Source organism: Poromitra crassiceps (genome assembly GCF_964638095.1).
Source record: "Poromitra crassiceps genome assembly, chromosome: 15".
Classification (NCBI taxonomy): domain Eukaryota; kingdom Metazoa; phylum Chordata; class Actinopteri; order Beryciformes; family Melamphaidae; genus Poromitra; species Poromitra crassiceps.
In genome coordinates this window covers 20,469,178-20,496,263 of record NC_139634.1, presented here as the reverse complement: position 1 = coordinate 20,496,263, position 27,086 = coordinate 20,469,178, and the positions used below count along the sequence as shown (strand labels likewise).

The 27,086-nt window shown below is 45.1% G+C and overlaps 1 protein-coding gene across 1 annotated transcript in view; it reads left to right on the top strand.

Annotated features, from left to right (window-relative positions):
* Positions 1-27,086, top strand: part of pigg (phosphatidylinositol glycan anchor biosynthesis class G (EMM blood group)) — a 97,291-nt gene that overhangs the window by 37,219 nt on the left and 32,986 nt on the right. Inside the window, exons 7-9 of the mRNA XM_083652451.1 lie at positions 1,677-1,894; positions 4,530-4,814; positions 24,068-24,459. Coding sequence (XP_083508577.1) covers positions 1,677-1,894; positions 4,530-4,814; positions 24,068-24,459 — 895 coding nt within the window. The remainder of the gene's footprint in view (positions 1-1,676; positions 1,895-4,529; positions 4,815-24,067; positions 24,460-27,086) is intronic.

Below are 27,086 nucleotides of genomic sequence, written 5' to 3'. Positions count from 1 at the left end.
CCAGCTCAGTGGCCTTGTGGTCTGAGTGTCCGCCCTGAGACTGGGAGGTCGTGAGTTCGATCCCCGGCCGAGTCATACCAAAGACTATAAAATGGGACCCATTGCCTCCCTGCTTGGCACTCAGCATCAAAGGGTTGGAATTGGGGGGTTAAATCACCATGTGATTCCCGAGCGCGGCGCACGCTGCTGCTCACCGCTCCCCCAGGGGATGGGTCAAATGCGGAGAACAAATTTCACACATTGTGTGACAATCAGTGGGACTTTACTTTACCTTTACCTTACCGGCCTGGCATATATACTACAGCGGTTTCAGTGGTATTCAGTGGTTTCATGTGGATACACACATTTCTTGAAACGAGTCCGTGTTTACTTTTCTTAAACGAAAAAAAAAAAAGATCGCTTCCGTCTCCGTGTGCACATGGCCTGAGGTGGGAAGAAGAACACGTAACTTATTAACGGTTTCCCAAATAAAGAATAACGTGATACAAAAGAATAACATATTTGAAAGCCGAACTCCAGTGATATTCTCGTTTAAATAACATTGCCCCCCATCTCTCTCTCTTTCTCTCTCTCTCCCTCTCTCATATCTCTCTCCACCTGTTTCAATCGTCATCCTCTGCTTTTCTTGTGCTTCTAACCTCAGGCATCTTGGAGGGCCATTAACCAATCCCTGTTCTTTCAGACAGATGAAACATGGTCAGGGCCATCGATGTTGTATGATTCATGCCTGTGGCTAAAGGTTCTCATATTTTCACCACTCCTTCTGTCTGGCAAAGACACTCACTATTTATCACATCTCTGCCTATGCCACTAGAGAGATACAGGGGTATGCGTTATACTGCAATGTTGTTTTTATAAGCGTGTGTGTGTGTGTGTGTGTGTGCGTGCGAGCATGCATCACTGAAGTGCACAGTCACAAATCAAAGCTCAACGCGGCTTTGTCCTTGCACAGGCTTCTCAAGTACTGAAGTAAAATGAAAACCATGATTATTTCAGCTACTTTGAGTAAACATGTGAATCAATCATAGTCAGGCGTATGAGATTTGCCTAAACTCAAACCAGTCCAGTTGCGGTGTTAACACTGCAAACCTAGATCCTGTTTCTCACTGAGGTTGTTGACCACTTTTTGTTCAGACTTGTACTATATTTATGCCTGAGCTCATCACAAATAATGTCAATTAAATATGTGGGAAACAAAGAAGCTGTTGTTATTCTTCAGGATCTCATTGATAAACAATTCTGAAAGATTTGCCCCACACTTTGGTATTGACTTCCATCGTCCTTTCCCACTTGTACTTGATTACCCTTTGCTAAAGAAGACTTGGTCTTGGTTTTTCTTGGACTCAACGGAGGTGTTTTCTTGGCAGCCGCACCTCTTAGCCAGTGTCGATGCCATCTGTCTAGTCAGAACAATGGCCACAAATGGCAATTTAATAAACATCATGCTACAAATAGGTATCCCTCCTTTTGGGAAATACACTTGAATGTGATAGCTAGAGTTCCAACAAGAAAGTTATAACAAAGTATTCTCCAAGTCTTTTAGGTATTTGCTAATCACGTGAATCTTAAGTCATCGCTGAGGGATTTTCACTAAAACAGCTTCACCCTGTTATTACATGCAAGTTCATGATACCCGCCATCTTACCTCCCTCCCCTCCTCTCTCCAATCCTTCCAGAGGTGGGCTTTGAGCAGTTCCGCATAGCGGAGAAGTCTCACGGGAATTGGATGAAGCTGTACGTGGAGGGCAACACCTCGGAGGTGTTGACCAACATGGGCAAGAAGGTGCTGAAGCAGTACCTGGAAGCCCTGGCCGCCATGAGCTCCGCCCTCAGCAAGCAGCTGGGCAAGTACGACATGTACTCCATGATCGCAGGCATGGTCTTTGTGTTTCAGGTGAGCCGAGTACAATGTTGGGGATATTGGGGGTGTTGGGGATATTGGGGGGTGTAGCGACAAACTGAAAACCATCAAGAACCCTGTCCACATCTTGGATGCCTAATTATACCCACGTAGGTCTACTATACTATACTGTACGTTTAGACTATTTTTGTGTGCAATGCCTTCAGAAAGTACTAGGACTTTTTACTGGATCTTGTGGTTTTGCACATTGAATACTAAATGGATGAAATTTAGATTTTTTATTCTTTTTATTATTCTTTTTTTTTGGGGGGGGGGGGTCAACAGTCTACACAAGATTAACAACAAGTACGTAGGTATTCTCTGAATGTTGCTTTTCTTTAGTACGAACATTCAAATAAGCATATCTTCTTCAACTTTTCAGATTTCAATGTGTGACACATCATTTGAAAGCTTAAAATCTGCACTTTCATCATCTGTAAAAACAAACAAACAAACAAACAAACAAACATAAGTGATCACCCCAATCTAAGATCTTTGCTACTGTAAAGCAAGGGTTCCCTAACAATGTGCCTGTATTTGACTATCTGTTCCCTCAATCCTTGCAAGCCTCCCAATCCCTACCGCTGAAGATGTGCTGACATGTGCTGTTTTAATGACGTGCTGTTTTAATGACATGTACTGTTTTAATGGGGACTGGCTTCCTGACCAAGGTCCTCCTCACCTTTGGTACGAGCAGCTCTATGAACAGAGTTCCTGCTGTGACGTACATTTTAATCTCTTGAAACTCTTATATAGACATATGAGTTTTATTCTGAATCACGCCTAATCAATTTAATTGGGCACAGTTGGAGTCAAACCAAGTTGTAGAGACATCTCAAGGACATTCACATGAGTTCACATGCACCTTAACTCAATCGGAAGAGCCACTGCACTTTGTCATTTGTGATATTGAGAGGAAAATCTGAGCTACACCATGCCAATAAAACAAAAGTCAAAAAAAGACAAAAACTGGACTGATCTTTTCTCTATAATTGTCTGTGCACTGTTCTTAGCAGTGTTTTCACCTGCCCAAACAAACGGAACTAAAGCAGTAAACACTCCAAGTTCAAATAAATTGCTTCAAACATGCTGTGTGAACGTGCCCTTCATTTGTAAATGGTTTTACTACAGATGAAGAAAGAAGGTAATCATTCATCTTCTGTGCTATAAGCCTGTTGAACTCAAACAGCTCCGTCAGATAGTGTGGCAGTTCTCATTACTGATATTGACGATGCTGGTGATTTGATGGACATGATTGATGTGCATTGATATGTGTCATTGTGAGACTGAATTGTCTGCCTTTGCACATTATGTTGATTGAAGGATGACCATGACTGATGCTGACGGATGGGTGATGATGTTGCACTAGGTTCCCTTTCAATTGTGGTTGGTTTAATGTGTCTTCACCATGTAGGTGCTAGATCATAGTCTAGCAGCTAGACTATGATTTAAAGTGATGATCAACTTTGCTAGTAGCGCCTTGGGTTATGTCGCTTCCTGGATATGATACCACCCCCAAAATAGGCAATTCTCGGTTATCTGTTGCTCTGGTAGGAGCTCTGTTTTTGTTTTTGTTTTTTACCACGGTGCAGCCGGGGGGATCAGAGACAAATTCAGGTCAGTCAGTCAGGAACGCTTAAGCCCAATTTATACTTTGTCAGTCAACACTTTTGAAAAAGTCGCAGACAGAAATTAGGTCTTTGGTCGACACTTTCAAGTGTTGCCGGGTAGTGTCTCCTACCAAGTGAAAATTCTAATGTTGCTGACTACGTCACATACAGTAGTGTCGCACAAGTGTGTGATTGTTGTGATTGGCTAGATAGAAGAGCACGCGCAGTTGACTTCCTTGTTTTGATTTTCGCTGTATTGAAATTAATATGAAAACGTGTCCCTGCTATCTTTATCACCCTGTCCTGGATGTATGACTTTGTGAAAATCACAAAGAACACTGTGCCCTTCCCAGAGAGAGAGAGAGGAGGTGAGTTCTTGCAGGGACAGCGCGGTAGTTTGTTAACCGTTTCCATTATGTTGTAATCTGCCTGTTTAAATGTCCGACGTGGTTTCACTGTAGAGATTGTATTACTGCCTGGGAACTTGACAAATCTGTGAGCTCATGTTTAATTTGCTTTGACAGTTGGGAATTGGTCTGGTGATGTCAGGCTAGACATAACAAACCAGCATACAGCATTCCCTCTCTTGTCTGTCTGCACTAGTTCTCTATACATGTAGCATCTATAGTGTCACGTGACCGTTGAGCTTAGGAGAGTGTTCACCGAAGCATTAATGCAGCGACATGAGCGACACTTTATTTATTGTCGGTGACCATGTGTTGAGCGACACTTTCCAATAAGTATAAATTAGGCTTTAGTGAGGCCTTGGAGTGAGCGCCACAGGTCTGCACAGGATCTGGGCTTGTTCTCTCGCCATTCGCTGCAATTTATATGGCAGAACATGTTCTCCCAATCATCTCTGCCAGAGCCTCGGAGCGATGGATAACAGACAATCGCTGATTTTGGGGTGAAATCATGTCCAGAACACAACCCAAGGTACCACCAAAGGTCAGCATCAAATCACACTTCAAATCACTTTCCAAATTGACCCTGACCTGTCTCTCCTTCTCTCTCTGTAGCTCCTGGTGATCTTACTTCTGGCCATGCCAGAAGCCCTGAGCAGTTCGGGCGAGGTGGAGGTCCCGGTCCTCTCCGCCCTGCTCTCCCTGCCTTTCTACCTGCTGTGCCTGCTCCTGGCCTCGGTGCACGTCCTTGTGTGCACGTCTGCCAAGAGCTCCTGCTACTTCTGCAGCCTCTCCTGGGCGCTCGTGTTTGCTGCTGTCGCCTTCTCCTCTGCAATGTTCTGCATTCTGGTCTCCATGGCAACAAGGCGACTCCCCTTGGGACCCAAGATCCCCGGGAAGGTGAGTTGTGCACCCAGCATATACCACCCCAGACACAGGAGCAGATAGTTGGGCTCATAGATATATTCACATGCGTGCGTTAGTGACTGTAAGTTGCACCTATAGCTGCAATACTTAACATGTTGGCAGCTAGTGGTAATACCCAGCAATCTTCTCAGGTGACATCAGTAAACTCCACACAGCACGCTCATGTTTACCAACTTGGCCTCTCTGTGATGCTTTATAGAGACACTGTGTGTGGAGTGCATCATCCTTCTAAAGCCACACCCACCGTGGGGAAAACAATATCGCTAACAAAGCGCCAATCAGGAGGGAATCTCGTCAGATTTGGACATCCTGACAAGGTTTTTCCTGTTTTCAACTAGAGAAGTCTGTCAAAGAATTCTTTCTGCACACTGCCTCCAACAAAGAGGGTAATGTACATTGGAAAAATGTACTTAAATGGCCTCCGTCCTATTTCATTACTCCAATTAAGCTGGATAAATGATCCCACATAAGTCAAGTTAATTTGTATAGCCCTAATTCACAAGCATCTCTCAGAGGACTTCACAGAGAATATGTATAGCTAAATCTAGCTGACACAACAATAACAATTACAGTAGTAATAATAACAACATGATTGAACAATAATATGATAGAGAGACACAGAGAGAAAGGGAGAAAGGGGGAGGGAATGTGGGGGAGGAGAGAACAGTGACCTTCAAGATTTACCACTACTTAAATTGATCGCCAGGTAAAATAATAAATTGACCTTGAATAATTTCAATTAATATTTAAAAATCTGAAATACAGCTATGCCTTTCAGACTTTAAGTTTGCGCGACGCTAACGTGACATTGGTTGTTAAAGTGGATTGTTGCTAAATGCTAATCCTAAGTTAACTACCGTATCTTACGTTAGCTAACAACTCAGGGAGATTTCTCAATACTATTACACCCTGGCAGTCAATACAGAGCAAAATAGACCACACATGAACAGAACTCATCTGTTTTATAGTGAGGGATTGGCTCAGTAAATGTTAGCTTAGTCACAACCTAATTAGGACAGCATGGTAGCTTTTAAACACATTTTAAACACATCTTACAAGAATATAACTAGATAATTACTGATGATAACTTGCTTGCTAGTGACAAAATACTGGCCACATTCTAAGTGTATTTACTCTCAGGGTCCTCTTCTACCAAGAGCCACTGTCAGCGCCTCTCTCCTTACAGTCTGGATCGACATTTCTCTTCTTAACGGCCTGCTCCTTGTTTTAGAGCACTAAAAACTCATTTGTGCTTTATACGTTTGTTGGCTGTGAGTCCAACCACATAACAGCTTTTAGCCATCTTTAATTTGGGCAATAATGACAATGATACATTAAGTCACACAAAGTGAATGGAGAATGGTGCCATGATTTCTCTACAGTACCAAAGGATTGAGAGAGGCAAAAGATCTAATGTTGTGCTTAAGTGTGATGTGTCCCTTCCTGTGGGTGGAGAAGTATACCTGATGGCTTAAGGTGTGATGTCACTTCCTGTGAGTGGAGAAGTGTACCTGATGGCTTAAGGTGTGATGTCACTTCCTGTGGGTGGAGAAGTATACCTGATGGCTTAACACGTTCACTGCCATTGACGTATTAATACGTCAAAAATAATCCAACGGTTGACTGCCAATGACGTATTAACTCATTCACTGCCAACAACGTATGAACACGTTTTCAGAATCCAGCTGTTCCCTGCCAACAACGTGTTTACACGTTTTTGGCATCGATTTTTTTTTTTTGACGGTGGGTTGTGCATCTAAGCCTTTTACATCTCTTATATAATCATTGGAGCCACCGAACGTTTACAACCCATTCCACCGACCCACTAAGTGGCAACAGTGCTCTCCTTGCTAGAGAAAGGAAAGCATTTTTTTAACTTGTCAAGCCATTCTCAGCCCAGCCATTCTCCTTTTCGCGCTGATTGCTGGCGATGCGGGATTGCAAATTTACATAATAGATTCAGCCGATCTACTATGATCGGGTGATAGATTACAGTTGGAGGAACACACTTTGAAACACGCAGCATAAATATGACCAGAATCGCAAAAACTTCTCTCAACCAAAACTCCAAACGAGCGAGTCCTTCCCGACTTCCTCAAACAGCGGCCGTGCAGACATGCAGGCACAAGAGAGCAGCAAAGCACTGACTGGTGACAAGCTTGTCCGCCCACGGAGGGCGGAGTTGAAGCAACTCGAGAGGGAGGGAGAGAGAGAGAGAGAGAGAGAGAGAGAGAGAGAGAGGGAGGGAGAGCGAGAGGGAGGGAGAGAGAGAGAGAGAGCGAGAGGGGGAGGGAGAGAGAGAGAGAGAGAGCCAAAAATGAATGGTTAAAGTGACAGTTCCATCCAATTTCACAAAAAGCCGTTTATCTCTGAATATTCTTTTTCACGCTAAAACCATGCTGTATTCAACTGCTAATGCTTACATAACTACTAACTCTACAAACTAACTCTTTTAGACAGAGAAAGTACACATTCTATTAGTACTTTTGAGATATTGTATGTTTACAAACTCCAAGCTGAAACGAATCCTCGGCTCTTATAAAATGAGCCATAATCCTCAAAAAACGGCTTGGCAGAAGCTACCTACAGCAAAAAAAAACGTCTGGCAGTCAATGTGTTAATACGTCAAAAAAATGAATTTTTTTTTTTTGACCGTGGGATGTGCATCTAACCCTTTTACATCTCTTATATAATTATTGGAGCCACCGAACGTTTACAACCCATTCCACCGAGCCACTAAGTGGCGACAGTGCCCTCCTGACTAGAGGAAGGCAAGCAAAAAGCAGCCATTCTCATGAAAATGGATGGGGGAAAACGCTTTCGTTTTCGCGCTGATTGCTGGCGATGCGGGATTGCAAATTTGCATAATAGATTACAGGTGGAACACACTTTGAAACACGCAGCATAAATATGACCAGAATCGCAAAAGCTTCTCTCAACCAAAACTCCAAGAAGCGAGCGAGTGCATCCAGACTTCCTCAAACAGCGGCCGCGCAGACAGGCACAGGACAGCAGCAAAGCAGTGAGACTGGTGACAAGCTTGTGACGGCCGCTGCAGCCAAGAAGAACGCCCACGGAGGGAGGAGTTGGAAGCAACTCTCCCTCTCGCTCTCTCTCTCTCTCTCTCTCTCTCTCTCTCTCTCTCTCTCGCTCTCTCTCTCTCCCTCCCTCCCTCCCTCTCTCTCTCTCTCTCTCTCTCCCTCTCCCCCTCTCACTAGGATTAAACCTAGTGCATCTCCGGGAGAGAGAGAGAGAGGGAGGGAGAGCGAGAGGGAGGGAGAGAGAGAGAGAGAGAGAGAGAGAGGGAGGGAGAGCGAGAGGGAGGGAGAGAGAGAGAGCGAGAGGGGGAGGGAGAGAGAGAGAGAGAGAGCCAAAAATGAATGGTTAAAGTGACTGTTCTATCGAATTTCACAAAAAGCCGTTTATCTCTGAATAATTTTTCTGACGCTGAAACCATGCTGTATTCAACTGCTAATGCTTACATAACTACTAACTCTACAAACTAACTATTTTAGACAGAGAAAGCACACATTCTATTAGTTCTTTTGAGATATTGTGTGTTCACAAAATCTTAGCAGAAAAGAATCCTCGGGTCTTGAAAGATGAGCCAGAATCCTCAAAAAACCCCTCTGGCAGAAGCTAACTACAGTAAAAAAAAAAAACGTCTGGCAGTGAATGTGTTAAGGTGTGATGTCACTTCCTGTGAGTGGAGAAGTGTACCTGATGGCTTAAGGTGTGATGTCACTTCCTGTGGGTGGAGAAGTATACCTGATGGCTTAAGGTGTGATGTCACTTCCTGTGAGTGGAGAAGCGTACCTGATGGCTTAAGGTGTGATGTCACTTCCTGTGGGAGGAGAAGTGTACCTGATGGCTTAAGGTGTGATGTCACTTCCTGTGGGAGGAGAAGTGTACCTGATGGCTTAAGGTGTGATGTCACTTCCTGTGGGTGGAGAAGTGTACCTGATGGCTTAGGTGTGATGTCACTTCCTGTGAGTGGAGAAGTGTACCTGATGGCTTAAGGTGTGATGTCACTTCCTGTGGGTGGAGAAGTGTACCTGATGGCTTAAGGTGTGATGTCACTTCCTGTGGGTGGAGAAGTGTACCTGATGGCTTAAGGTGTGATGTGTCACTTCCTGTGGGTGGAGAAGTGTACCTGATGGCTTAACTCATTGAGTGCCAGCCACTTTTGGAAGACGGATGCTCCCAGTGCCAGCCCTTTCAGAGCGTTTTCAGTGATTTCTCGAGGCCCACAGAATATTGTGTGATATTACTATGTAAACACCGAACACGCACAAAGAACGATGAGACTCTATTGTATCATCAGCAAAAAAAAGTTTATTGATATCATTTTCCGTTCTTTAGTTATCAGCCGGAGAAGATAGGTTGTTTTCAGCAAAAACAGACGTTTCAAACTAGAAGCTGAGATAATCAGCCTTTTGTGAAATGAAGCATTTCAAGCACATCACTGACTCTGAAGCTAATATTTTCTGATGTAGTGACACCTCAAAAATAATTTCCTTCAATAAAACAGCGAAAACAAAGGAATTTTGTTTGGCAAAAAAAAAAATTTTTAGCTGCAACCAGCAGCGCTGGCCCTTGCGTGCGCAGACCCTACACTTTCTTGCTGGTCTTGATTTACTGCTGGTGGGCATCAGATATTCTAGCTTGCCAATCTGTCCATCGAGCCTGCTGTCTGGGTCTGTCTGGGTCGGTGTTGTATGCTGCCCTGCGTGCCCCACCCCTCTCAACTGCAAACCCCTCCTCCGTGGGTGTGTCTCTGGTGGCTCTGGTGGCTCTCTGCTGCGTTTGCTCTGCACTGAAAACCCAGCTTTTTCACAGCGTTCCGCGTGTATTTGTGACCGGCTCCCAGCGCTTCCAGTTGAGAATAATAACAACTCCACAACTAATCATGTGGAGGGGCTATCGCAGCGGACACGGAGGGGCTCAATTGTGGGAGCAGATTGGCTGCTGCAGGCACAGCTAACGTTATGCTTCATGCATATCGATGCATACCGATGCGATTTCCGTTTCATCACGGGGCTTCTTCTGCTGTTTTTCCTCACCTTTCTCTAATCTGGAGAGCACTGTCGCCACCTAATGGGTCCGTAAAATAGGTTATACACATTCAACATGCCCCAAATTTTTACAGGAGATGTATCAGGCTTTGATCCACGTCCCACCGTCAAAAAACGCATTTGACGTCGTTCGACGTCATTGGCACTCTACGTTACTATTTGATTTGATGCCGATCGACGTCATTGGCACTCAATGAGTTAAGGTGTGATGTCACTTCCTGTGGGTGGAGAAGTGTACCTGATGGCTTAAGGTGTGATGTCACTTCCTGTGGGTGGAGAAGTGTACCTGATGGCTTAAGGTGTGATGTCACTTCCTGTGGGTGGAGAAGTGTACCTGATGGCTTAAGGTGTGATGTCACTTCCTGTGGGTGGAGAAGCGTACAGTACCTGATGTCTGACACCAGAATTTAATTTGGACAAATAGGGTGAAACTACCGGCTGTCAATAAGGGAGGATGGGACAGTCTGCTCTGCTTCAGCCTCACTTTGGGATTTAGGTTGACAAGACGGGCAGATTTTTACCTACAAATCTCACCTAATGCACCTTTAAATCAGACGAATGTTCCTATGCTGTGAAGCAAACGTCTGAGAAAAAGCCAAAGTTGTACTAGATGTTTCTGGCTCTAATGACAATTGAAAAATCACCAGTGTTGGCTGAGTGCCTCTCGGTCAATCTGAGACTTGGGCACCATTCATTTTAATCACACAGCGCTTGGCTGGATTAATTCTCCATGCAATGTAGGCTAATCATTTTTTAATGATGAAATAATTAATGCTGTAATAAAAGTTTGTCTATGTGAAATTGCATCCCCTTGCAATAATTGTTTGTTGAAACATTTAGAAATTATATGTAAATGTTTTGAGAATCTTTTGGTCAATGCAATGGTTGTGAGATTCATAGTTGATTAACACAAAGAGGAATCCCAAAATCCTGAACCTACCTGTTAAAAAAGGCCAGCAGCACAAATGGAACCAGCACACCATATTGTAAAAAAAAAAAGATATTGACTTGAAGATGGATGAAAAGGACATAACAGCTATGTTAAAATGAACATCAACAAATCAAAGTATTGCCAACTATATTAGGATTGACCTTCAAAGTGTGAGCAGGCGGTTGGGGTTACTGTACTGGGAGCTGCAAACTATTCAGATCGTGGAAACTTGAGGTCTTTTGTGTTTGTTTAAAGTGTGAGCCGTCATTATGACGGCACCTCTTCACTCATTATAATTTAGCAGTAAAGGTTACATCTCGTCTCCCTCCTGGGAACTTGGAGAAAGTGCCGATGCAGCAGAAAAGGGGGGAAAAGACACCCTCTCGGGCCATTAGGTTGGGTGACATCATCAACTCCAGAACCCAGACCCTGGAGCATTTGGAGGAACTGTAGATGTTTCCCTGAGTCAGGTTTCCTTTGGGGGAACTCTGGAATACTTATCTTTAAGTTAGGTTGCCAGACAAATGCCAAAAAAATACTAGAAGTGCACTCAGAGAGCGCACACCTCCGCCAAGGCCAATAGTCCAGTCTGCTATGATGTGCACATTTCACGAGTCAGATCGGATCCGCTCCCAAATTTAATGGCTTCTTCCTTGGCCCATGCTACACCCTTCCACAAAGTTTCATGAAAGTCAACTCAGTAGTTTTTCCGTAATCCTGTTCACAGACAGAGGGCACCGAAAACATAACCTCCTTGGTGGAGGTGAAAAGTAATATGAAGAATAAGAAAAAAGTTCAATTGACGGGTAATGATTTGGCTTTTAATGAGAGAATGTCTCTCCTCATGTTATAGCAGATTCTTGGGGCATTGTGACAGACTGGTGGTATCAGTGGGGTGCTTTGGTTGGAAACCCAAACAGTCTGTGTGGCTAGTCTAATGCGGGAGACGGTCCTCTTGACTGTAATTACTACTACCAAAGGAAAACTTCACCAATGAATGAATTCACTATATACCCTATAAGTAATTAGACTTTTTCTTCTTTGAATGGGAAATGACACAATGACTATGAAATTGAAGGGGTAACATTATTGAATTTTTGTATGTGTGCTATCAAATGATTGTCTCCATATAATTCATAATATTTCGTTAAAAGAAAAGTATGGCTATATACTGAATCCCTAAATCTCACCTACAGAAGTGTCACAATACTGGATCCTGATTGTCAGACAGCACCAGCCCCACAATTAAAATGATACAAAAATACAGTGTTTGCTGGGCAGAGTGTGTCTCCCTTCAGTGCTGCAAACCTGCCTGGTAGGACTGATTTAAAGTTGTTTAGGGTGGAGTGCCACTGAGATGGCATGGCAATAACAAGTTATCTAACTTCTACTTCAGAATGTGTTTTTCAGTTGTAACTTACAAGAGGATATAGATTTCACTAATTCTATTTCCTCCTCAAATGCTCCATCATTTTTGGAGCAAGAAAAATATGTCCTGTTGTGACGCATTGCCTGTAGATAGTCTGAAACTACCTGAAGAAACAATGGATTTTTGAAAGTCTATATAAAAGGCCCGATCACTAAGTGTACAGGGAATATTACAGCCCCATAACAATAGATGTATTGACAAAATAACTAATTATTATTATTATTAATAAACTGTAAAGCTATTTCTTGTGCACAACTATTTCCAAATGCAGCAGCTCGGCTTTTAGCTAGAGCTAAGAAGAGCGATCATATCTTGGCTTCCTTACATCGGCTTCCAGTTGGAATACATTTTAAAATCGTATTGATTACTTGGAAGGCAAGAAATGGCTTGGCCCCATGTTCCATTAGAGAGCTTTTAACTGCCTACATACAGAAGGATCGTCTTAGGGGACATTCAGACTTCTTACGCTGATACACTACATTACTGCATGCCAATCAGTAACGACTTTGGGGAGGCGCAGCCCATTTTTTTCGAACTGCTCTCTCATCGGTGCTACGACCTGTCACTCATTCAATTTCAACCCGCCTTCAAAAACCAGCAGTGGCTGTGAAGTGGCACAGACTCACTTATGTAGTATGCAGAGCGCAGCAATTCAACGTAATATTTGAGTCTGGGGAGAGACTAGTATAAGATTGACTGCAAGAACTTAATCTTTGTATTATCTCTTAAAGCTCCACTTAACAGCTTTATCTGCTGTAATTGCCAGTGAGCGGTAATAGAGGCTTTCTTTGGCCAGAGCGCTTACTGGATTTGCCAATTACAATTTACATGCACCACACCAGAATCTCATTTAGGGGCAATCTATGGCTTCTCAATTAGGAGGGACAAGACGCTCTTCTCTATTCAAGCAACGTTTGATTGCAGCTGATAAGATGGTGTATTTTCACATTAACGTGTTGCCTGGTGTCGCTATCCATTTCAGACACCATGCTACTGTATAGTTGCAAATGGAGATGCAGGGGGAGCCAGTCGGAGGGTGGAGAGACGGAGCTTGAATGTGCAGCTATTATAGATTGAATATTTTAAGGCCTCTCTGGGGAGAGAGAGATGTACAGTTTTTATGACGAAAATATAGGAAGAACCGAAAAATGACTGCATTATGGGAGGCATCCAGTGCTTTTGTTAGTGTTAGAATGATTGGTTTCTCTGTGAGACGGAGTGAAAACCTGGAAGATTGAATATACTTACTAAAAAGGGAATTTGTTAGAAAGGACTCCAACTCACTGCTCAAACAAATGTGATTAGAATTTCAATTGGGTGAATTTTATTAAACTAATGGTGTTTTATTTAGAATGAGAAGTGCTTTCTGTGAAGAAGGCAACAAAGTGGGATTATGTTTGGCAAGAGAAGTAGAGGCGGTGGGGGGGGGGGGGGGGGGGGGCAGGTTGAGAAAAGCCAGTCTTATACAGTATACGAGGGATCAGCCGAGCAGCATTTTGGTAAACAAACCGCGTCACTGGGTGGCAAATGCAATGGAAGCCTATGGAGCCCAAGTGGCACAAGGCTTGATTGTCTGACTCTAGCCAGCTAACTATGTTTACATTTTAAAAACTGCGACAGTTCACACAACTTTAACATGACATGCATATATTATACATCAAACTCTTGAGCGACTTCTGCTCTCACTCAGAATGTCAAAATATAAGCGATGTCATGTATAGTTTTTGAGATATTAACGTTTGTTTGGCACAACTCATACTATTAACTGCCACATTGTTCCGCATTTCTGGGTGTCAATACAGTTAGTATACTGTATACCGTATACAGTATACGGTATACAGCACACATGGGCAAAATACGGCCCCTCGGGGCGCCACCTGTGTGGCCCGCGATGGAATTGCAAAAAAAATATATATATACATGTATATATTTTTTTTTACAGTGCACCTGAACGCAACATGCAAGATACCCGCTGAATAAGTGTCCAAATGTTCATGTCATTCTGGCCAATACTCCACTTCTGTTATTGCATTTCAGTCTGGTATATGGAATATCTTTCAATAATCTTTATGACTAAAAGGCTACATTGAAGTAGAAATTTAAATAATTAACTCATTGGTTTTGGATTTATTTAGCTTCAAGAGTGCATTTTTGTTCGTGTGACCCTCAACACAGGCTTTGATCATCCCGGGCCACTTACTGATACTTATGCTTAAATTAACCCACTCATATTCTGGTTTATTTCAAGAAAAACATTTCGGCTAGTGGAAATTCTAATTGGCTGGTAACTTTAAAATCTAGCAGCCATATTGGTAGGTGGTCAAAAAAGTTCATTTCAAGCCCTGAGAGCAGGTGGTGACATAAGAGTGAGTGAGAAAAGGATCAAATATTGGTGGTTAAGACTGAATAATCACAACTGTTACCGGTAATTTAAAATGAAATGTTATTCCTCTAAACCTGCCTTCAAATGCCCCAAATGTTTCACGCTGGCGCCGTTCGGCCCTCAGCAAAACCTGGTAGCGAGGACATTTTTTGTGGCCCTCTCTATCATCAAAGTTGCCCATCCATGGGTTACGGCATGACAATATTTGTTCGGCCCCCGGCAACAATCAGGGTTTCTCATGTGGCCCCCCATGAAAAATAGTTGCCCATCCCTGGTATACACTATACTAGCAATATTTAAAAAGGGACAAAGAACTACCGGTACTTAAAAGTGTATTAATGGAGTTTCTCATGACTTCTATGAAACATTTACTTAGGTCTGAGAACAAAGCCGGACAGAAAGATGGATATGCTTCTCTCTTTTTTTGCCCCGCTGAAAATATGTAATATTTCAAAAATAATGAGCAAGCATGAAAGTACAGAGTTTCCTATTACAGAGGGGTAAGTTATGCCATTTCATAACTGCATGATGGAAAGCCACCAGGGTCAGATGGCCTGCAACTAGAATATGATAAATCATATATAGACAAGAATGGCATTGGCTCAAGTATTTTCAGGGACATAATTATTTGCAACTGATAAGTCCATTTCTCGTAACTCTTTTCCCCACAAAAAAACTATAAGAATCTATCCATTTGAGCGGTGCAGGGACGATGGTATCAAAGATCTTCTCTTGCTACAAAGTTGGTGAAAAGTTTGACCTTAAATCACTCATGGCCATCATGGAAACAGGAGCTTAAGTAATAATTTCAGGTGGGCTATTGCACTTTATTTGGGTGAAAAGGTCACCATCCTGCCATTTCACCGCTCTTTGTCTTGATACAAAGAGGGCCTGTAACAGGGCAGAAGGGCAATATCTTCTATCCATCCTCAGCACTTCTGGCCACGGCCCAGGTTTTCACAGTACGATCACCGATCTACTACAGTATGAATCACCTCATTCAATGGAAAGGAATTGCTTCAAATTGTCCCCATTCTCTGGGGTGGAGTTGTACAATCTCTACAACCCAGTTTCTCTGGGGTCGTATAGATTACTTGCAAAACCCCATTTAATGTCCAGCTTGCACAGGTTACCTTAAAAACCCAATTCAATGGACAGCTTGCACAGTTTACCAGAAAAAGCCCATTTAATGGATAAACTTGGGGTCTCCGAGGCCTGGGTGGGCCCCAGGACCCTGTGGAGATCCTGGGGTTGCTTCGGGGGGTCTGCGGGCCGAAGAGGGGTCGGAGACCACTTTGGGGGGGTCTCGGGGGTCATCTCATCCACAAACCCCCCCGCTCATCCTTCTCACTCGCGTCCATCCCTCCTGCCCCGTCTCATACCTCCCACTGTGCTGATAATCGGCGACTCCATAACCCGGAATCTCCGCTTCATTAACACAGTCACACATTGTTTTCCCGGTGCCACCACGACGGACATCATCAATAGACTCCCAGCAATCATAGTCACAATGCCGCCAACAATAAAGAAAATAATAGTCCACATTGGGTCCAACGATGTCAATAAGCAACAGTCTGAACTGACGAAAAAACATTTTGTCACTCTTTTCGGCCTGCTCAACAACACTGGAAAATCCATTTTCCTCTCTGGTCCCATTCCAACGTTCCGTCGCGGCGACATGTACTTCAGTCGCCTGCTCGCTCTCCACACCTGGCTCCACTCCGTCTGCATCACTCACAGCATCACTTTCATCCACAATTTCACTCTGTTTTGGGAGCGCTCCTCTTTCTATTCTCCCGACGGACTTCATCCGAGCATGCTAGGCTTACAAATGCTTGCTGCCAATCTCCATCGTGCCCTGGCCGTCAAAGCGTCCGCTACCCCTCGCGCTTGACTTTCAGGTCCATCTCCCCTATTGGTCACTTCCGGCCAGTTTCAACAAAACACTCCAGCCCCCCCCTCCCCCGCTACCCCCCCCATATCCACAGTCAACAACCATCTCAACCTGATCTCAGCAAATCTCCCCCGCCCTACTCCCCCCTCCCCATTATTGCACTGTTTATCTCAACTTCGCTCCCCCCCCCCACCCCCGCCCTCCCCCTTCACCTTTAGCCAACATCTACCTGAACACAGAAAAACTCCCCTGTCCTGCTCCCCCTCCCCCATTACTGCTCTACCTATCCCTACTCTGCTCCGCCCTCGCCCCCCTCCCACTTACCTTCACCCTGCCGAAATTTTTTCTAAAAAAGGCATTAATATTAATAACCTCATATCCATCCCCTCCTCCCCCTCCCCCCCCTCCACTCTGTAACAACCTTTTTAATATTGAGGGAGGTCTCTGGAACTGCCAGTCTGCTGTCAATAAACCGGACATCATATCTGCCCACGCCCTTTCTCTGTCACTTCACTTTCTTGCACTCACTGAAACCTGGATCACCCCCGAAAATACTGCCACTCCTGCCGCCCTCTCATCTGCATTCTCCTTCTCCCATACCCCCAGACCCTCCGGACGCGGGGGTGGCACGGGCATTCTTATCTCCTCCAACTGGTCTTATTCTGTCTCACCTCTTTCCCACCTTTCTATTTCCTCCTTCGAATCCCACTCCGTCACTATTACCCTTCCCACCAAACTTATCATAATCATCATCTACCGCCCACCTGGACCCCTCTGCACATTCCTTGAAGATCTACACACCCTCCTCTCCCTCTTTTCTGAAGACACCCCACTGACCCTCATGGGAGATTTTAACATCCCACACTTAACTCTTCTCTCTACCCCCTTTCTCAACTTCTTTTCATCTTTAGATCTGTCACTATCTTCCTCCCCTCCCACCCATAAAGCCGGTAACCTCCTTGACCTCATCTTCACCCGTTCCTGCTGCATCTCCAACCTCTCAGTCACCCCTCTCCATGTTTCCGATCACTTCTTCATTTCCTTCTCCCTCCCAATCTCCCCTCCCACCTCTCACCCTCCCCCTTCTCTCCCCATTTCCTCCCGGCGCAACCTCAAATCTCTCTCACCCTCATCCCTATCCTCCGCCACCCTCTCCCTCCTCCCCCCCGCCGATCAATTCTCTCTCCTATCCCCTGATGAAGCCTCACTCACCCTCATATCCTCTCTCTCCTCTGCCCTTGACTCCCTCTGCCCACTCTCTACCAAACCTGCCCGCCCCTCTCCCCCTGCACCCTGGCTCACCGAACCTCTCCGCACCAACCGCTCCCGACTCCGCACCTCAGAAAGGACATGGAAAAAATCTCGCAACCCCAATGACCTCGCCGCTTATCACCTCTCCCTCTCCAACTTCACCTCCTCCATTTCTTCTGCCAAATCCTCCTTCTACATTTCCACTATTCAATCCTCTGCTTCTAATCCCCGCAAACTCTTCCAGACATTCACGTCCCTCCTCAATCCGCCTCCTCCGCCCCCTCCCTCTTCCCTTTCTGCCAATGATTTCTCCTCCTTCTTCATCAATAAGGTCGCTGCCATTAGCTCATCATTTCCCTCACCATCCCTCCTCACCCCTTCTCTCACCTCCTCTTCTTCACAACCTCCTGCCTCCATGTCATTCTTCTCTCCCCTCTCCTCAGATGATCTCCTCAAAATCATTCTTTCAGCCCGTGCCACCTCCTGCCCCCTCGATCCTATCCCCTCACCCCTCCTTCAGTCCATCTCCCCTGACATTGCTCCCTATCTCACCTCCCTCATCAACTCCTCCCTCTCCTCTGGTATTTTCCCCTCTGCCCTAAAAACAGCCATAATCAAACCACTCCTCAAGAAACCGTCCCTCGACCCCTCCGCCATCAACAACTACCGCCCCGTCTCCCTCCTTTCCTTCATCTCCAAATCACTCGAACGCACAGTATCTGGTCAATTATCCTCCTATCTCTCCCTTCACAACCTCTCTGACCCCCTTCAATCTGGCTTCAAACCTGCACATTCCACTGAAACAGCTCTTCTTTCTGTCACCTCCGCCCTTCACTCCGCCAAAGCTTCATCACTCTCCTCCGTTCTCATACTTCTCGATCTGTCTGCCGCTTTTGACACCATCAACCACCAAATTCTACTTTCCACCCTATCCGACCTTGGTATCACCGGCTCTGCACTTTCATGGTTTTCCTCCTACCTATCTACTCGCTCTTTTCAGGTCCTCTGGAGAGGAACTCTTTCGGACCCCTGCACTCTCACCACGGGTGTTCCCCAGGGTTCTGTCTTAGGTCCTTTCCTCTTCCTTCTCTACATGAGATCTTTGGGTCACGTCATTTCCTCTCACGGGTTCTCCTATCACTCCTACGCAGACGACACACAACTCTATCTCTCCTTCCCCCCCTCGGACTCTAATATCTCTTCCCGTATCTCTTCCTGCCTCAAAGATATTAGCAACTGGATGTCATCTCACCATCTCAAACTCAACCCCGACAAAACCGAACTTCTCTTCTTCCCCTGCAACGACTCCCCCCTATCCGATCTGTCCCTATCCATCGACAACACCACCGTCCTCCCCTCCCAATCTGCCAAAAATCTCGGAATCACCATCGACAACCAACTATCTTTCTCTGCCCACATTACAGCACTGGCACGTTCCTGTAGATTCTCCCTCTTTAACATTAGAAAAATCCGCCCTTTTTTAACCTCAGAAGCAACCCAAATTTTAGTCCAGGCCATGGTTTTATCTAGACTTGATTATTGCAATGTTCTTCTAGCCGGTCTCCCCTCCTCTGCAATCCAACCCCTTCAACTCATCCAAAATTCTGCTGCCCGCCTTGTTTTCAACCAACCCAAATTCTCTCACGTCACCCCCCTCCTCCGTGACCTCCACTGGCTCCCCATCCTGTCACGCATCAAATTCAAAACCCTTGTCCTCACATACAGAGCTGTCCACTCAACTGCCCCCCAATACCTTCAAACCTTGGTCACGTTCCAACCCTCCCACCGCTCCCTCCGCCCCTCCACTAGCGCAAGCCGTCTCGCCCCCCCCTTGCTTCGCGGGCTTAGGGGCCGCTCTCAATCTCGCCTCTTTTCCTGTCTCGCCCCCAAATGGTGGAACGAGCTCCCCCCCCTAGTCAGGACATCCGAATCTCTCCCCATCTTCCGCAATCGGTTAAAAACCCATCTCTTTTCCCTCCATTTCACCTCCCCCTAACCTTCCCTTTCCATCACCCTTAACATGCTGCCCACGTACCTTCAACTGTCTGTTTATTTGTTTGTTGGCTTTTATTGTATTTATCTTTTTCCCTTATCTCTGTTTCCACTATGTATGTTACATGATTTTATGGTTGTTATTTTCTGTATGTACGTCGCTTTGGAGAAAGGCGTCTGCCAAATGAAATAAAGAAAAAAGAAAGAAATCTCCGGAGACCCCTCCAAGCCTCTCCCACGCCCCACGCCTAATCCTGACGCAGACCCTAACCTCTCCCACCCCCCATGCCTAAACCTAACCTATCCCACCCCCTAACCCTAACCTCTCCCACGCCTAACGCTAACCTCTCCCACCCCCTATCCCTAAACCTAACCTATCCCACCCCCCATGCCTAATCCTAAGGACACAGGGGTCCAAGCAGACCCTCCCCATGCCTGCAGAGGTGGGCAGGGTGGTCGAGAGAAGAGCCAATGGAGAATCCTATCCATTAAATTAGGTTTTGGAAGTAATGTGTACAACCCCCGAATGCTATCCATTAAATGGGGTTTTGCAAGTCATCTCTACAACCCCAGGGAAACTGGGTTGTAGAGATTGTATAACTCCATCCCAGAGAATGGGGACATTTTGAAACAATTCCTTTCCATTGAATGACAGGCTGACAGAATATGTCCTGTTTTTCACTCTATCAAAGTCGACAGAGTGAGGGAGATCCTATATGTCCTGTTTTTCACTCTATCCAAGTCGACAGAGTGAGGGAGATCCTATATGTCCTGTTTTTCACTCTATCCAAGTCGACAGAGTGAGGGGCATCCTATACAGTATGTCCTGTTTTTCACTCTATCCAAGTCGACAGAGTGAGGGAGATCCTATATGTCCTGTTTTTCACTCTATCCAAGTCGACAGAGTGAGGGAGATCCTATATGCCCTGTTTTTCACTCTATCCAAGTCGACAGAGTGAGGGGCATCCTATACAGTATGTCCTGTTTTTCACTCTATCCAAGTCGACAGAGTGAGGGAGATCCTATATGTCCTGTTTTTCACTCTATCCAAGTCGACAGAGTGAGGGAGATCCTATATGTCCTGTTTTTCACTCTATCCAAGTCGACAGAGTGAGGGAGATCCTATATGTCCTGTTTTTCACTCTATCCAAGTCGACAGAGTGAGGGGCATCCTATATGCCCTGTTTTTCACTCTATCCAAGTCGACAGAGTGAGGGGCATCCTATACAGTATGTCCTGTTTTTCACTCTATCCAAGTCGACAGAGTGAGGGGCATCCTATATGTCCTGTTTTTCACTCTATCCAAGTCGACAGAGTGAGGGAGATCCTATATGCCCTGTTTTTCACTCTATCCAAGTCGACAGAGTGAGGGGCATCCTATACAGTATGTCCTATTTTTCACTCTATCCAAGTCGACAGAGTGAGGGGCATCCTATATGTCCTGTTTTTCACTCTATCCAAGTCGACAGAGCGAGGGAGATCCTATATGTCCTGTTTTTCACTCTATCCAAGTTGACAGAGCGAGGGAGATCCTATATGTCCTGTTTTTCACTCTATCCAAGTCGACAGAGTGAGGGGCATCCTATATGTCCTGTTTTTCACTCTATCCAAGTCGACAGAGTGAGGGGCATCCTATATGTCCTGTTTTTCACTCTATCCAAGTCGACAGAGTGAGGGGCATCCTATATGTCCTGTTTTTCACTCTATCCAAGTCGACAGAGTGAGGGGCATCCTATATGTCCTGTTTTTCACTCTATCCAAGTCGACAGAGCGAGGGGGATCCTATCTATTTTTTTCTTTTTTGATAGCTCGACAACTTTGTTGAATTTCTGAAGGGAAAGAATTGAGGGAGCGAGGGAGCTGTTGCTGTTTTTATATGCAGATGATACTTTGCTGTATACCAATTATCCTGCGTTCTGCCACTGCTTGAAACTGTTTTTGAAAATACTAGGGAGATGAAGATGTGTTGAGTCATTCACATGGTCATTCCCTTTCACTTTAAATGAATGTCAACATGTTCATAGCAGTTTGATCCAACAAGAGGCATTCCATGACTGCTGTGAGTGTGATGTCACCCACTGCTTTGTGGACTCCCGTTTTGAAGCATTTTGGCCACTGCCATTTTGCTTCGCCCGCAGCTCGCACGAGATGAGGGCTTTCCCACAAAGCCACAGCGGGGCCTGCTATTGGTCCATGATCAGAGAGCTGCACCATCACTGGACAGGCGACTTGTCAATCACGCCCTAAAACATAATATTTTTTTTATCGTCTATTTTACTCTAAACGGGTTTACCCCCCCATACAATCATGAAAGGTAAGCTTAGCTAGAGACCAAAAAACGTTTTTTGAACCAGTCTGTAAACATGTTTATTTATGCTGTAAAGTCCGACATTTTAACACAGCACTTGCACCGAGTAGGGACAGCAATATGGATACATTTGACCTTAATTACGAAGGGTACGCTGAAATCGTCTGTGCTAACCTCAAAGTAGCCAATGTTAGCTTAGCTAGCTTGGAGTCAGGAAACTGCACGGAGAAAGTTTACCTGTTGCTTGGCCGACAAATCCGACAAATCTAGCTCACACCGCTCACACAGGGACGCACATCGCACTTGATAACTGCACGGGTATTCCTCGAGTGTATGAAAATATATGCAACCTAGAAGGTGTATTCTAAATTTGCCTCACTTGACTCACAGATGTTTTTTTTCTGCTCCATGATTGAAACACAGCATTTTAATGTCACAGAATGTCATGGAAAGTCAACATGGATACCTGTAATGTTTGTGATGAAAACATACTCATATAGTAAGAATTTTGCCCCACTACAAAAAAATAACCTTTCAAAGGAAGCATAATGAAGAACAAGTCTAGATGATGCTTCTTTGAATTGTGAATTTGAATGTGTTCTGTATGCGCATCACTAGACAGGTGCATTTCAAAGCCTTTCTGCACTTCACTGTCTCTCTGAAAAATTGCAGCAGCTATACTGTGCTCTAAATTAGACTGTTTCAGTATGAAGTGCATGTTTGACTAACTAACCAAGGCACTCTGGCATTTTGAAAATGCCAGAGAAATGAATCATATTGATTGCTGAGCAGTGGACACTCCAAAGTTTCACAAAATGAGCTACTTTGTGGCAAAAGTCATCACAAGACCAAGTACCAAATTGAAGAACATAATAGGATTGTACAGTACATAGCACAGCCAGGCAAACCAATGTTATGAACAAAACGTGATAAATCAGGCAGTTTACTTCATCTCCACAATTTCTTTATTTTGTTTATTTGGATGCCCATCGACCCTATGCAAAAAGCACACATCAAAGAGCAGAAAAATTAAAATAATGTACATGCATTGTTACATACAAGACCGAAAGTCAAAAACATACCACATAAAGACATCATTCTTATCACCTGCATTGCAAGTTAAATTGATTTCTTGACCGCGCAAACAACATCCCCTTAGGATTTGGAACCAAATCTCTTATGTTAGTTTCATAGTAATTGCTAGAAAAAAGAGGAAAAAAACACTTATCATGTAATGGCGGAAATCGGCTGTTTCTTGACGCAAGGCTTATCTGTCCACCAGATTTCATGGAAATATGTTCATAAATTTGAGATATCCTGCTGACAGACAAGCAGACAGAAAATCATAACCTCTTAGCTCTGGCAGAGGTAATGGTTGGATGAATAGGAACATTTTAGGGGGGTACGGTGGTGCAGTGGTAAGCGCTGTCGCCTCACAGCTCGAAGGTCCTGGGTTCGATTCTCACCTGGGGCGCTGGAGTTGTGACCCCCCCATATCTTCAGTGCCTACTGCCCAGGTGGGCTATCTCGTCGAAATTGGCCTTTCTGTGTGGAGTTTGCATGTTCTCCCCGTACCCCCCAGGGGGTTCCTCCGTACATAACCCCCCACTAAAAACATGCAGAAGATCGTCATCCGACCAGTGACGACAACATCTGAAGTTGGTCCAATGATGGTCCAATGAAGGTCCCCGGGCGCTGGAAAGAAATAGCGACCACTGCTCCTGGAGGAAAGGACAAGCCTGGATGGGTCAAATGCAGAGGACATATTTCACCGGCCACCGTCAGCATGAGTGTGTGTTGTGGCTGCATGCATGTGTTGTAGTGTGTTTGTGTGACAATAAAGACGGGCTGCCGTCTGAAATCATGTTTTTATTTTATTTTATTCTATAACTACGCACAACACATTTCAGACTATACTATTTGTGTAAACGCTCCATTCTTGACGCACTCTCCTCTCTCACAGTCTCCGTCGAGGGGCAGCGAGTGGTCCCTATCCGAGTTGGACACGCTGCTGCTGGCGGGCACGGTGAGCCACACCCTCAGCCTGTCGGCCAGCAGCTTCGTGGAGGAGGAGCACCAGACCTGGTACTTCCTGCTCAGCACCCTCTGCCTCGCCGTCTTCCAAGATGTCTGCCGCAAGTACTTCAGAGAGGGACGAGGGGACGAGGACCACCGCTTCCTCCCCACCAAAGATGGCCACCCCTCGCCCGCCCCCCAGGCAGAGGAGCAGTCGGAGAGATGGCTGGCGCTCGCCACCCCGCCCTTCACACTGGTCTGCTGCCGGATACTGCGCTCCCTCAACCAGACCGGGGTGCAGTGGGCCCATCTTCCCGACGTGGGACACTGGCTCAACAGGTGGGCCAGTTGTCTAAAATTAGATATATGAAGTGCTAAAAAGAAAAAGAAAGATGCATACACTTCTGCAAAACTTACACAATAGTATTGTACAGTTATAATAGCTATAGAACAGGGGTGCCCAACTTTTTTACACTTCAGATTTTCAACAGCAACTTGTCCACCCACCCTCCATAAATAAATCTTGCCATGTGCCGCACAAATACGCCATTCACTGAAAGGTTGGCGGGAGTGCTGTTGGCTATGCATTCACATGTGTATCCGTTTGGAGCGTCAGTCGTGCACGTCCCAAACGGACACAGGAAAAGTATGTCAGGGCCTGCAGACAACGCCTAGTTAAAAACAAGTACGTCCAGCAAGGATGTCAGGCGGTTTCTGTGAACGTTATGACAGGCAGTAGCCTATGTGAAAACAGAATAAACATGCATGGACGGACTGGTTGAATGTGAGACACTGACACTACAAAGTTACACTCATTAGCCAAAAGTTATTGTGGGATCTACCGGTAAGAACCCTGAGGGCAGCACTGCTATAGAATATGCCTTATACAAGCAGAAGCTGATCATTATAACTGCAGCCTGGTGCCATATCCCTCAGTAGTTGTAATTGCTTAAACTCTCGTTTTCAGTTTTATATCACTGTAATGAGCCTTTTAAACAACTTTGCGTACATGCTGTAGGCGTAAATTGTTAGTGTTGTTTCCTCTTGCACCGCAGAGATCACAAGCCCTTCAGACCTTTGCACTGAAGCACCTGTAAGCTATTTCCAAGCAGCTGTGGCATGGAGATTCAGAGTCACACAACGGTCTTGGAGACAAAGACAGAGACATAGTTCCATAGCAGACACTTCAGAATGATTTGAACCCTTGAGAGAAAGAACAGTAGAGAGAATGAAAGAAAAACAAGAAAGGACCAATCCACTCGGTGTGTGACGCGAAACCAAAGAGACGAGAGGAAAAGGTCTAAAGTTGATCCAGCTTTCCCTGGAAGCGGTTTCCAGAGAGTTTGTATTTTATTCTTACATTTTGTTTGGCCACTTCCTGTCTTAGACCGTATAACAAATATGGACGTAGCTACCGTGACATCACCCATTAGTTTGTGGACTCCTGTTTTGAAGCCTTGAGTTTGGTGTTTTGACCGTCTTCATCATGGTTTTTTGTTCCCAGAAGCAGCCAGCGGAAGACCAGGGGTTCCCACAGAACCACCTACTACTGGACAGGCAACCTGTCAATCACACACCAAAGAATAGTGTACTTTATCATCTATTTTACTCTAAATGGGACCATAATTTACTAAATGAATATCATGCTGTATTGAAGAAGACTTGAACCTAGTGATTGAGCCCATAAACTCAATAGGAAAGTGTTTACTGAGGTCATAAATCAAGTGAGAAGTAGGGTCATTTCCCATTGACTTCCATACAATAGAACTTATTTTTGCAACCAGTGGAGTCACCCCCTGCTGGCCATTAGAAAGAATGCAGGTTTAAGGCAGTTCTGCATTGGCTGCATTTTTCACGAACAGAGCTCCCCCTTGCTTACCGTGGGTAGAGAAAGGTTCAATCCTGACTGCATGGGAAGCTCTTCTCTAGTGTAGAATGTCAGTTAGGAGGGATGGGACGCTCTTCTCTAGTGTAGAATGTCAGTTAGGAGGGATGGGACGCTCTTCTCTAGTGCAGCAAGTCAGTTAGGAGGGATGGGACGCTCTTCTCTAGTGCAGCAAGTCAGTTAGGAGGGATGGGACGCTCTTCTCTAGTGCAGCAAGTCAGTCAGGAGGGATGGGACGCTCTTCTCTAGTGCAGGCGCTGCTTTAAGGCAAGAGCTATCTTTTATTGAGCTAAATAAAGTGACATGAAAACACACACTGTTCTCTCCAAAGAACACGCAGATTGCAGTGCAGTGTATTGTTTCTACAGCTCAGTGCAGCTCAATAGCAGAGGGCTCCTCACTGACTCTCTGTTGCCCCTCATCCTTAAAGGAAGGCTTTCCCGTGGGGAATATGAAGATATATTAAATCTCACGCCCCTAAGGAGTTTGAATCCGTTGAAATCTTTGAAATTGGTTGTTCACAGCCTGAGCAATCAACCAAAATCCACTCTGTGTGGGAGGGGTGCGGGGAGCCGAAATCCTACAGTTCCCACAATGCACTGGGCTCGCGTGGCCTTCGATTCCACGCCCACCCCTCAGGCATTTGGCTGATATCAAACTCCAGTAGGTGGCGGTAATGCACATATATGTTTGCCAACCGCCATAAAACTCAAAGAAGAAGAAGAAGAAGGCTTCGACATAAAAACATTAGGAGAAGAATAATAATAAAAAAAAAAAATTGCCTCCAAATTGCACCAAATGTCGGGAGATGTCTTCATAAAAAAGTTTTCATGCATTTTAAGGCATTTTCCTAGGAGTTAGGAGCATCTGATGTTGTAACTATTTCATGTAAAAATGTGTAAAAAAGGGTACATTGCTCAGCATTGATTTCGTAACTTCAACGCACCTTCTACTAGATGTAAAATTTGACGAGCTTTCCAATGCCGCCAGTCCCGTGTCTGTAGGTGCTTCCGTTCCCGAGATATGGTTCTTTGCAAGGAGCTATGGGAAGCTAACATTAGCTAGCCTAGGCTAGGCGGTG